The following is a 13,888-nucleotide window of genomic DNA, read 5'->3' as shown; positions in this document are numbered from 1 at the left end:
CGTAAATTATCAGATTTTTTTGAATCCTGAAAATATATTTTTTGCTATATGATTTCGATTTTTGCCTTGAGAAACTTAAGAAAGCTTTCTAAATGAAATTGTTTCGAGCGATAGGCTTCTAAACTATCAAGGATTTTAAAATTATATGAATGCTCTTTTCAAAAAAATTATGTCATTAAAATGTTGAATTTTCTGTGAMTCAACGTTCGAGGTTGTGTTTGCTGAGAAGAWGCCGAAAAGATAGCCCTTGGCCGAATAAAATCTTTTCCTACAACTTAATTCTTAACTTGATGTTTTGCTCAAAAGTAATTCCAACCATAGTCGATACCCTCTCAAAACATTTCAAAAAGCTCTATCTAATTTCCGAATCGATTAATGTTTGACTAGTGTCTAACACAATAAGTCACATTTTCAGCATACTTTTCACAACTTAAAAATTKTTTAATTAAATTTTTATTCTTAACCTAACCAGATTCAACATTTTGACAGTAGTAATACCCTGTAAAGCTTGAAAACTTGTATATATGTACAGTGTAAAATGTAGATAATTGTGGGGTATGTAGAATATGGGTTGCCATTACCGGTGARCGGAGCCAACCTGCACGCGCACAGCTGAGTTTTGTTTTGACGCAAACTACATATGTATGTGTGTATTATGTACATAAATACATATTACAAAGGTATGAGTGTGTTTGTAGATAAATATRAAATATAGTAGCTAAGAGCAATAGCATTTACAAAGAGATTTCCAAATAAAAGCAAAAGAGTGAAGATAATCGACCAGTGATGCTCAAAGTATAAAATATTCAAAATGTGTTGCCAAACTTTGCAAACTATTTTTCGTGGTAACTAATGGCGAGTGGAAGAGTTAAATTCATCAACTAGAGTACGTAAATGCAAAACAAAACCTTAATCGCAATTTTAACAGTCAAAGAGCAATAAATGTAAAGGATAACAGCTGTTGACGACTTCTGTAAATAGTGAAGACTGKTAAGTTTTAAATAAATGTAATTTCAATAAATACAAATACAATTTAAATATCTGCAAAATTTTTTTGGAAAAATAAATCTTTAAAATTTAAAAGAACTGTAAGTTTTTGCAAAAAAATATATTAAAATGAAAAATCAAATATTAGAAATCGAATTTTACAAAACCTAACAAATGGAATGATTTGACTGTTAGAATTAGTCTTATTACTTGCCCACAATCTTTGATAAGAGAACTCTTAATTAATAAATTTAAAATATATGGTAAAAATATATGGTCAATAACGATATTTGGGCTACAAGGCGTATGAGTAACATATTTATTTTAAATGGAAATAATAGAATTAAATACTATATTAGCAATTATTATATAGATAAAGGGACATAGCTAGCTACAAAAATAATTATATATCATAGAAATTATTGTCTATGGTCATAAACAAAAATTACGGTGTTCAAAAAAAAAGAAGTGGCACTTATACATGAATATGAATAGCTACCATTCAAATTGACCGATCAAGATAAAGAACTTTTCATGATATTCTATGCTTTAAAAATGCATATGTGAAGGGTTTTATATAAACTAACTTAATATTTTTTTGCAAAAAAGATAAAGGAATAGTAATCCCTCACTTTCAGGCTTTATCAAACATGTATAACGGCAATTTCTTTTGTTTTGAAAGCCGTAGTTTTTGTTTATGACCATAGACAATAATTTCTAGGATATATAATTATTTTTGGGTTTCTTCTGCTAATTTGAAAAATATTTAATTTTTCTTCAAGAATTTTACTGTCTATGTTATATGGTGGATGCCTTGGAAAAATCTATGCCGAATTTCGTGATGATATTACACTAGGCATCAAATGAAAGTATAAATTTCACAGACGTTATTTCAATGCAGTTTTATTAAAATAAACAATTAATAATTCATACATTAATATTACATTTACATAGGTATTTAAGTAACAAATTATAAAGTAATATATTTTTTCCCAGAATAGAAAGAAAAAATTTTGTTCCATTTAAAAAAAAAAGGTCTTTTAAATAAAAGTGGTCAAATGAAAATACAAAACTTTTGGTTTGAAAGTAAATTTATTAATATTGCCTTATTTACACTGAATTACTGCACGACGATGTTTTGGCATGCCTCGTACAAACTTTCTAATATTTTCTCTGGAATAATATCAAATTGACGCTTCGTCTCTAWGAAAAATTATTCCAAGTTTGTACGGCTACTTTTTGGTATTTTGGAATCAAAGATGAACCACAAATGCTTAATTGGATTTATACCCAGTAACTGAGCTGKCCAAGCCAGTTTTTCTTTAAGCCTTCTTCAAAAAAGCGAGTGGTCAGGCGAAATGTTCGTTGGCGGTCGTTATCTTATTGGAAGATAAAAGACCCCAAGTTCACTTTTTACGCATTTATTTTCAAATTTTCGCTAAGAATGTCAACATATGAAGCAACCGTCATTCGTCCATCGATTTTAAATACACTACCTACAGCAAATTTTGAGAACCATGAGAGAACATCCTCCATGCTTCACTGATGATTGTATGCACCKTGGTTTTAAGCGATCCGAAGGTTTACACCACACTCCCTAACGTGTTTTTAACTCCTTAGCTCTAATTTGAATTAATCGGACCAAATAAATTTATGAGGTTGGTAAGTTTGGATTTTTTGCAAACTCCAGTCCTTTTTTCGTACTCGAAATGGAAAATATAGGTCATTTTTTTACGACATAGTTTTTAAAACCAGATGTTTGYATTTTTCTTTTCATTGTACTAATTTAAACATCCAAACCAAAACTTTCAATCAAATAACGCAATAAAATTTTAATGTTTTCTGGAGCTTTTCTTCGTACAAGTCGCTCAGCGTGTATAGAAACTTTGGACCATGGACTTCCTCCCTATTGAATCTTGCATCTATCCCTCCTCTTGAAATATTCAAAAATCTTTCTTGTCTCTCGACGGAAATGAAATATTTTTTGATACGTTTCACCCCTCTTCCCATCTTCTACAATTAAGATTCGATACTCTTCAGTTTTTTTAATTTTTTTACTAAGAAACAGAACAAAAACATCTTCACCATAACAGAAATTCCCTTAATAAATTCGTATGGACATTTGGTTTCAACAAGATGGCGCCACTTCCAAAAATCGCATGAACCAATGGATTTATTGAGAGAATGCATCAGCGAGCAGATAATTTCGTGTTTTTGGCCCGTCGATTGGCCTCCAGATCGTGTAATATCACTTCTTTAGACTTCTTCTTCCCGCTTCGATTCAGGTCTTGGAGCAAAACTTCACGCGTGACATACGACAGTTAGCAGTGGAAATGCTAGAACGAGTCATCGAAAATTGGACTCAAGGGATGGACCAACTAGTACGTAGCAGCAGCTGACATTTGAAAGAGATAGTCTTCAAAAAAATAAATGCCAAAGAGTGGTATTTCGAATGATAATGTGTTTTTTTTATTATTTAAAAAACTAAGGAACCCCGAAATGGATCAATCCTTTATTTTTTCCGAAGAATGACAAAAACTTGTACACTCAATGCCAATAATTACCAACTTCATAAAAATAATATATATAAAAATTAGGTTAACTAATCAATATTTATGCTCCGTTGACTGCCTACACAAAAGTATGTAGAATAAGCAACAAAATCCCACAATTCCTTGCAGTCCATGCAATTAATTAGCTTCAATAACACCTTAAATAAGTTGTTTATTATGTTACAATTAAGAGTCGGTGGTTGTTAGTTGTTAAGTTGTGTACTATATACACATATGTTTGTGTGTATGTATGTCAGCATCTCACCCACTTATAATTTATTGGCGTACAATGCAGCAAAATACGCGAAGCACACTCGTGTTTACGCCATTACACCAGTATAGACCAACCAAAACCGGAGCAACAGCAGCGAAGCAACAAATGCAAAAGAATATCCACTACTTACTGGCAAATTGAAAGATATACGCTTACTACATATGCACGATGATATGAAAAGATCGCGTTTCKTATGGGCGCAATGAAGTGTTTCACACAATTTCTATACTCGCGTGTTTCCTTTGGCATACATACATGCTTAWGTACAAATTTATGTATTTGCATGTTGCTCCAGTTGCTCACTTCAATAAGAAAAGGTACGATTGCGTTGCGCTGCTGTGAAAATGTCCAGATTAATTGAAAATTTGTATGCAAAGCATGAAAAAAGATAAATTAATGCAATTAAAAGCAATGTTTGTTAGGAAATGGACCACAAAATCTTTGCAGATTTCACACAATGCAAATTTAAATTGGCACAAATGGGCACGCAACGGCTTGCCAGTAGGAAGCAATGCAATTGTGAATGAATAAATAGCGTATCGACCCCGTACATATGTAACTTATGGATATATGTTTGCCTGCATATACATAATTTGTGACAAAAATTATAATTTAAATTCCCCGGATAAATGATATTTTAAAAAAAATTTTTTGCTAACTTAGTAGAACTGTCCTTAATTACTATGCCTCAAATTTTGTATTTCTTGTCAAAGTTCGATGCTGAATCATTAAGAATGTTGGAGGAGGCTTAAAGTGATTCAATTGTATCAAAAASATAAGCCTTCAAGTGGTACAAAGCCTTCAAGGATGGTCGAGAAGACATGCCTCGATCTGGACGACTTTCGTTCTCATCAACTGATGAAAATATTAAAAACGTCAAGAATATGGTAATTGAAAGTCGTCAGATAAGAGTTAGAGAGATGGCACAAGAGTTCGACATTTCTCGCGAGTTCGTTCRAGGGATTTTTGTGCATATTTGTGTTTGAAAATAGTTCTTGCTTGACTTAGCCCGATAAAGTTGAATTTTTCGCAAAAATAGTCTCTTTGGTAAAAAAAAAAAATTCGCTGAAGAATCTGAAGACCCTCCCCAAAAGTGTATTAAATCTGGTGGGGATTACTTTGAAAGCAACAAAATAAATATTGACGAATAATTAAATACTTTGCGTTTTATTCACAATTTCCGGGTACTTTTTTGTCACAATGTATGGGATGTAAATATTTTTGACACGACCTGTGTGTTTCGACAAGTTGTACCTGCATCCTTTCCCATACGGAGGGAAACAGAATATCAGGGACGAAATATGTTATGCGCTCCTACGACAGGCAAGTATTTGTATCCGACAAAAGGGGCGGCCAGCATCAACCTTATTTGAGCTATTTGCAAATTTTAAGCGCTGCTGACACCAGCTTGAGCGTCAAAAGAGTGAGTTTGGATAGTTAGTATGATGTGAGGACCCATAATAAACGATTCAACAATTTTTATTGTCCTATTCAATTCTATAACATTTCTAGAAAATTGTCCTAAATTCTGTAGTTCATCTAAATAATAGTTTTGGAGATACAGCCTTGAAAACTTAGGCGATCGCGTTGAGCTCGTTTTCAAAGTCGGTTATCGCGAACTAGTCCCTCATTTTTGAGTAATCGATCTGAAAATTTGGACATGTTCTTTTCTCCCCAAAAAGCTAAAACACGTATTTTTTTACTTTTTATAATCATGTAAGAAGTTCTGCTGTCAGCCCTGAGTCAGCTTTTTTCAAGAGACTGCCGGAAATGACGTCGTAAGCTTTGTAAAATGTGTTGCTTTGGAATAATAAAAGGTTTGAATAAAATATTTCATATTTTGTAAAAAAAAAAAAACAATATTAAAAATATGTTTTATTTTCCTTCTTAAGATAGGAGTGGGGAGCTAAAAAAATTGTATTGCATATGGAAATAACAAAATGAAATTTGAAAGAAAAGTAGTCGACTTTGCGTGGTTCGAATCCATTCAGCCACAAAAACCGTTCGCGAATGCCTTCCCCTCAGAAACAGAGGATGCCAAGAATTATTCGATATGATCTCAACATGAAAGGCTACGTTGGCTCAACTGGTCATCTTCTGACAACGCGCCTGAAGCGCAATCAACTTTTCATATATTTTAAGGACGATATAATTTATATTAACAATAATTGAAAATGAAACATTGCAAAATTTACTTAGTCCTTCTGTTTTCATTCAATATGCCACTTCTGTCAAACTGAGAATAGTTAAGAATGTTCTTCAATATGACCAGATTACATGTAGTTTTATAAGAATCAAGCAAATTCATATAAAAAGCAAATAAATAGATATGTATACCAAAAAAGTGAAGTATGGATATTCAGACTAAAGCATAAACAACTTTGATGTGAATCCAACACAACGTGGATTCTCAAACGCCCCTTGTGAGATTTCAATTTTGATAGTGAATGTAAATAAATGTTAAAATTAAGAGTAAAACAATTTGAAAACTTCAGAGTCAAGGGCAATATGGTTAAGAAAAATTAACTGTTAACTTTTAACAATAAAAAATATTTATGTATACAGTTAAATATACATATGTACAAATGAAAAAATGTACAATAATTTGAAACCTAAATAATATCAATAGTAAAATTTATAATAATTCTTAAGTATGAAAACTCAATGACGTATATACAATAATGTATTTATAATACACAAGTACGTAAGGTAGTATGTATATGTATTTATATGTGCATAGCTGCAGATAAGTGTCCTCTGAAAATAATAAAAAAAAAGGTAAAAGGAATGATTTTCAAATGAAAAGGGAATTTGTACAGTGTAAATATGTACGTCTATGCCAAAACTAAAATAAATAAATGTATTCATATGGTATTCAAGAACATGTGTCTGAAAAAAAGATATCAGTACATGCATATGTACTATGCATTTAAGTATATTGTGAAAAATGTTAACTTACGTCGTTACGTTGTGAGCGAAATCGAGATGTGGAGTTGGTAGCATTGTTAGTCATCTTTGCAACTTTATGTTTAAATTGTAGTTGTCACTGTGGAGTTATTGCTACCTAATCATATAAAATAAGCACGAAGCCACCACCAGTATGGCACAATATCACGGCGAATATTACACTGTGATAACAATTGACGTTATCAACTCGTTGTCAAACAAAAAAATATTTAAGTTTGTGTTATTCATATATATATATATATTTTTTTTCGGTATTTTAAACAGCAGATAAAACGCTTTTGCAACTAAATAGGCTTTTTGAGCAGAAAGCAATTAATTACAAATACAATACTTGTCACACGATAGCTGTGTTATGAGATTTCAGGCCACTTTTCTTTGCCTTTATCTTTCTTTGTTTTGTTTCACTGCTTTCTCTCATGCAAAATGCGTAGTTAAAAAATTTACCGTGACGACCTTTCCGTATCAGTCATTTGTATATTTACGTAAGTTTTTATTAATCTATGACCTGCACTAGACTCTTATTGGACTGCTTTCGATGGAAAGTTGCAATTGAAAAGTTGCATTCCAATATCTATAAATGTACCTATCAGAATGTACTTTTTAGYTGCAATTTTAAGTCGCCCTTTGTCGCACTAGATAGATTTGCAGTAGTCCTATGAAAATATGATAAGATTTTCACATTAGGACAGTTTTTTATTTATTTATTTGCTGTCACCACTTATTAATTTTTATCAGCTGTTAAATGCGAACAGCAGAATATGCAAAATTAAAGAATATTCAACTTTATGCTCTTTGTTATCATCGAATTGAATTGTTTTTCTGCTTGATTATTCACAAACTTAATTACTTTCATATCATTGCAATATTATCTGCTCTTATATGCTATTTTACATTGCGTTTAAATTACTGCATTATATATAAAATACACTGAAAATTCTTGATTGATTTTCCTGCACTCCACTGACTTACAATCTTTGTTATTGCACTTTTCTTTCCTGACCACAGCAGCGTCAAACTCTTCCAATGCCAATTTTATACAGTGATGAATTTTCACAAACTTTTATTTAAAAAATACTTTTAAATAAATACATATATTTTTTTGCACTTCCGTAACTTTTATTTTTCTGCTGYTAAGATCCGTTCAGCAATAAAAATCGACTGCAATGCACACATACACAAGTATACTCGAATTGGAAGTACGCACACAAAAACACACACTTACGAACGCAATTAACACATTCGCGTCAATATATTTGGCCAATTTGCGCTTCTAAATTTTCCTTTGCTACAAAAGCTCTATTCGATTTAATACTTTTCATCGAATTTTCATTAACTTCTACACACACTAACATATTGTGAGAACATTGACACATTACCGTTTAACAGCAAATATTCTTTCCAAAGAATTTTCAAGAAAATTTTTCSAATTAGATTAGATATTTTATATGCAGTTATTCGATTATATTCAACTCCCTGCTRATCTTCTGCGCGCAGAATTATTGCGGAGCTTGTATAACGAATAATGAACGATTGTTGTCGACGACGACTGACAGCGAATTGAATAGCTTTCGAACTGAACCAAGCGACCAAGCAATTGCGGTGAACAAAATACAAAATTCCGCTACTTCTTTGTTTTTGTCATTTTCTTTTGCTTTATCTTRTGTCTTCCAATTGAAAGTTGTCCGACGAAATACAGAACTACAGAATATATACGAACGCGGAATTTTCGCACAGAAGCACAAACAAACACGAATGCACTATGTTAAAAGCAGTTTCTGGTATTCATGAAGTCGTTATGCGTAGTTGTTCGTATTGCATTTGTTCCTGGACGAATGACTTGTTTGTCCGCTCACAGCTGCTTGCAATTTTATTTTGTTTTCTTTTTAGTTCTCTTTATTTCCTTTATTTTTCTTGTTGCAAATATTTTTGGAGGATTCCGTTTTGTTTTACATATTTATTTCTCTTTCCGTTAACTCCATTCAGGGTTGTATGTGCTGAACAAAATTTGGGTTGTTTAACGAGCAATACGTCAGTGACGTAAAGTTTAATTACGTCTCTAACAGAACGTTAATTGAATTTAAAAACTTTTTGAGTTCTCAACGTTATTCTATAAAACCAACGTTATTCTATAATGCCACCGGTCAGATATTTGTTTTGTCAGAAAAATTAGAAGTATGCTTTCATTCAACTAACTGTCTTCTTAAAATTAAAGTAAATTACGGTACAAACTTCCCAATGTCCATAGATTTTTTAGGGCGCTTACATAAATAAAGACAGTGGAAAGGCAGAGAGTTGAAAGATCCAATTTTGACAGGGCGTTAAGGAAAAATTTTTCTTAAACATTTCTTGACGCATTATTTACTGCTTCATGTTTAATGTTAGTAAAAATTATTGAAAGTAGTATTAATAAATAAATTTGTTTTGTTTTTTATTTCTTTTGTACTAATTCCAGAATTTAAGTGAAATTTGACGTAAAGTTGCCGCTTTATATAGGAATGCAGTGTCTTCGTTAATGCGTTAAAGTATCGTTCAACACTTTTTGTGGGATATGCCATTATAATGAAATGACAACGTGTCATGAATGTGTTCGTTTATAGCAAAATACTTGTTAACTCAAAAATTTCAGTAAAGAAAAATTAAACCTTCGTTCATGTCYACTGATAATTAACAATGTGTTTGCAAATATATTCTTACGCTGCAGTTACACGATTAAGATCATCCTTTCAAGTCACACGAGCTACTTATCAAAATTGAAACCCGTATCGTAAGCTGCAAGCAATTTGATAATCAATAATATGATAGTTTCAAGATGTCATCGTTATGTTAACCCCTTTAAACTCTTGAAAATTKTGAACGAATTCAATAATACTATGGATTGACACACTTATATTTTGCTATCAATCTATAAATATGTAACGAAATATTCATATTACTAACAATTGCAAGTCATTTGTTTGCAAAACAATGTCATCAGCTGTTTTAATTCGATCGTAAACTTGCCCGAGTTGACTAGAAAAATTGATGTTAAGAGTATGCTCAAGTTCGAAAAGTGTAAGTGACGTAGTGAAAAGTAAGAGAGTATGGCAATTTGAAAGCAATTTTTTAGCACTTAACGCCCGGGTTAAAAATGCATCTTTTGTCGCATAAATTAATTTTATTTTATTATTCCTAATTAAGTGGCAGCTACATTCTCTTCATAAGCTGGCAACGACTTCACCAGTCAGTTGCTGACACATTCCAAAAAAGAACTTGAAGTCGTTTTGACGTGTATAAATTTTCTATAATTTTGTTAAACTTTCCAATTTCTTCAGTAAAATATTAACGAAAATGGTAAATTTAAAAGCGGCTAAAGTTAATTCTATTTAATATATTATAATTTCTTTGCAGACAAACTTCAGCGAAGATCAATTAGCCGGTAAGTAAAACACGAAAACAAGGGCCTGTGGTAAATATTAGAATGTAGATTGTACGGAAAAGCAGTGGGTGTGTTTCAAGCATTGAATGTGTACTTTGCTGAAGGTATTAATTGTAAACACCCTTCAACCATTATTATAACATTAATAGAGCATTACAATTTTCTGAGCATATATAAATTAAGATGATAGTCACTGTTTCTCGGTCCACATATTTCTTGCGGCAAGCAGATGACTCATTGTACCTTGATCGAGTAACCGTTTTACATACCAAAGTACTTAAAAAGCACAAAATAAACAAAAAAAAAAAAAATGAAAAGATATCACTACGGTAATTGACGTAGCGTTCGTGCGACAATAAATGCAAACGATGACTCCATCAATAAATATACACCATTTTGCGATTATTGGCTTAAGTGTATGAAGAATTTGTATAAAGTTGTGATCACTACTATGCTACACAAGTACATGCAGTACAGCTGCTTTGACATAAAACTTATTTCGGTCCGCTGGAAGAAGTTATAATTTATTAGTGTGTGTTRAAGAACTTTTAGCATTCTACGTATACTGCTAAAGTCAAAATGAAATTGAATTGCTGCAAACTGCCTATTTATATCAGCGTTAAATTATTTATGTCGAGGTATGGCAGTTTCTTTACCATATTTGGCAAATTTTAAACGCTGTGTACGTTCGTTCATTTTATGGTCAATATTAACGATTTGTACGCAGCTACGCATTGTTGGCCAAATAACATTTATTAGMTTGCGTACAAATTATGAAAATATGAAAAAATTAAATGAAATATATATGTATATGTGGCTACATCTTTATACATTGATTTATGCTGCGGTTAAGGTTCTGGTTTATTGTATTTTTCAAATGTGCGATTTAGCCCATATTTTTTGGCCGATTAAAACTGCAGACTGTAAGTTATAAAAATACTTGTATAAGTTAGATAATAAAATAGTAGTGGAAATACACAAAAGATTAGTATCAGGAAATTCTCAAATTTAGTTATCAAACTAATGATCTATTAAATACAGTTTTTCTTCTTAAATCGTATTTTCAACTAGTGTGTGTACATATATACCATTCTAAAAATTCTAATAAATTTGATTCAAAATATTTTTAATTATATTTAAAATCAGATTTAGACGCTTTATTATCTTTACAAGTTTCTCTTCCGATTTTTTTGGCAAACCATTAAGGCAGTTACAACATTAATGACGACAGTTGTGGGGATAAATGGGTGCAGTTGCAACTAAAAAGGCATTGCACTTTGAAAAAACATGTTTTACCATATAAGGATGAAATTTCAAAACTACATTGGTAGTAAATACCAATACAGGGTGTTTATATGTACACTTAAAGCCAAGCTCTGACATATGAAAGCGCACACATAAATAAAAAAAAAGTATTGTTTTTCCAAATAATATATACATATACATATACTATAAGAATTTATTTTTGTTACTTTTATTCTGTGCATTCATCAACAGTCAGTCCCTATACAAGCACGCAAGTTCACCTTCAATGTTTTTGCGGTGGCACATCACTAAACCACTTTTGCGCAATTCAGTCGTCGGTTGCGCGTATCATGCAACACATTGCGTAAATATTGCAAAGTTTTATTGATTATACATAACAAATCGATTTACTATATAGCAGTTAATTTGTGTGTTGTTCCTTTGTTCCTTGTTGCAACTATTTACAATGTACATCTACGAGCCGCCAACTAAAAACTCGTTTACCACTGTGGAAGGTTTTTTCCTTCATAATTTTTTTATATTTAAATTAWATTATAAAAGCAAATTTTGTATTTTTTGTTTGCAGAATTCCAAGAAGCCTTCAATCTCTTCGACAATCGTGGTGATGGCAAAATTCAATTGAGTCAAGTGGGTGAGTGCTTGCGTGCGCTCGGTCAAAACCCCACCGAATCGGATGTGAAGAAGTGCACACATCAATTGAAGCCGGATGAACGCATTAGCTTCGAAGTTTTCCTACCCATCTACCAAGCGATTTCGAAGGCGCGTTCTGGTGACACTGCCGACGATTTCATCGAAGGTCTGCGCCATTTCGATAAGGATGCTAGCGGTTTCATTTCATCAGCTGAATTGCGACATTTACTAACCACTTTGGGTGAAAAACTGACCGATGAAGAGGTCGAGCAACTAATGACCAACCAAGAAGATACACAGGGCAATGTGAATTATGAAGAGTTTGTGCGTATGGTCATGAATGGTTAGGTGAAAGTGCCGTTGATATATGTAATAGTGGCCTGCATTTAAGTAATTAAAAGTAATATATATATTGAAAACATTTATAATTCCCTTTACAAGCCTACCTGTTTCCATAACAATTAATGCGAATTGCTTATTAACAAAGAAGTTAAAAACAAAAGTAAAATAAAATTAAAAAGTAAATATTTATATCAAACCATAAGTATTCCACAAGTATATGAACATATGTTGCCAATTCGAGAATTTTTACTGAATTACCATTTATATATGTATATTCATGTACTATATTTAATTGTATTGTTATAGATGCGCAATGTATGTAGCTCTTTAATATGTTCGAACTTGCTTGCTACTTGATCAAGGCAACATTTGCATATCCCTCTATAAAAAAGAAACGTACACCTAAAATTGTAACGGCGTATTATTACTTATGTATGTTTAACAATAAAAAAAACATTAAACTAATTTTTACACAAAATTAAAAATGGAATTATATCTTGTGTGAAAATACTTTACCAAAAGAAAACATATTCTGATATTATTAGATGCCGTCTRAAGCATTAATGCTTCGGCATAACCGGAATCGACACGGATTCTATCGGGCCAAGGGCTGTTATTTCGGCGATCTAACCCTGTTTGGATCGGTGAGTTTTAGGTTAAGACTGTCATGATTGGATTGAGTCCAACCTGAGTCYRGAKGAATTTTTCTGCTGCGTTTGCGCTAAAAGGCTTCATCCTAACATAGGGTGTAATACATGCAATGGATGAACCCAACTTAAAACCTGTTTAGGCTTTAATGCACAGGTAGTGGCACCATGCCAGTACGGCTGAATGTCACATCAGTCAAGTGCACACTAAATGTGAGTAGAGAGTRTCGTACGCTGCCAAATAACACCACAGTGCGGCAATCGTTCCTGTTGGTACTATAGCTACAACAAGTACCACCTACACGCCACTATTTCACTCCCTAAATCAACCATAGACCCCCCGACAAACCCGATTAACACTTACCGATCCAAACGGGGTTAGATCGACGAAAAAACAGCCCTTAGCCCAATAAAACGGGGTTAATTCCAGTGCGTAGAACCGGCTATCGTGGGAATTGAACACTGGCCAGCTCTTTGCATGCCCTGCCAACACTACTCATCTAACACCCCTTTCCCTTTGGTCCGACCAAACTCCGCCTTATACAGAATCGACCCCGACATATATGTAAGTCCAGAAAGCAACGAGTCCCCACATGACCCTAACCATCTGCATGCCCAGCTAGTCCTACAYATCTGACACACCTCTCCCTATGGTCTGACTCCATCGAAACAGCACGTTYCCTGGGCCTACCATTAGATGACCTGCATGCAATGAGTCTCCGCATGACACTGACCACCTCTTTGCATGCCCAACCAACCCCACCCATCTAACACCCCTTTCCCTTTGGTCCGACCCCGTCGAAACAGC

General features: G+C 32.9%; 1 protein-coding gene across 2 annotated transcripts; it reads left to right on the top strand.

The window, feature by feature from the left end:
- Nucleotides 1-10,001: 10,001 nt before the first annotated feature.
- On the top strand, nucleotides 10,002-12,898 carry LOC108974869 (myosin-2 essential light chain). 2 transcript variants are annotated; one of them, XM_018942981.1, is made up of 3 exons: nucleotides 10,002-10,110; nucleotides 10,168-10,195; nucleotides 12,027-12,898. In XM_018942981.1, the coding sequence occupies exons 1-3, from the start codon at nucleotides 10,108-10,110 to the stop codon at nucleotides 12,437-12,439; spliced, it is 444 nt and encodes a 147-aa protein (XP_018798526.1). In that variant the 5' UTR covers nucleotides 10,002-10,107; the 3' UTR covers nucleotides 12,440-12,898. The 2 variants fall into 2 exon arrangements, with proteins under 2 accessions (XP_018798526.1, XP_018798518.1); XM_018942973.1 differs by lacking the exons at nucleotides 10,002-10,110; nucleotides 10,168-10,195 and adding an exon at nucleotides 11,789-11,955.
- Nucleotides 12,899-13,888: the final 990 nt, after the last annotated feature.

Source organism: Bactrocera latifrons, unplaced genomic scaffold (assembly GCF_001853355.1).
Source record: "Bactrocera latifrons isolate USDA-ARS-PBARC rearing strain unplaced genomic scaffold, ASM185335v1 scaffold_113, whole genome shotgun sequence".
In the NCBI taxonomy this organism is placed as follows: domain Eukaryota; kingdom Metazoa; phylum Arthropoda; class Insecta; order Diptera; family Tephritidae; genus Bactrocera; species Bactrocera latifrons.
Note: the sequence above shows the minus strand (reverse complement) of the source record. Positions and strands in the feature narration are given on the sequence as shown.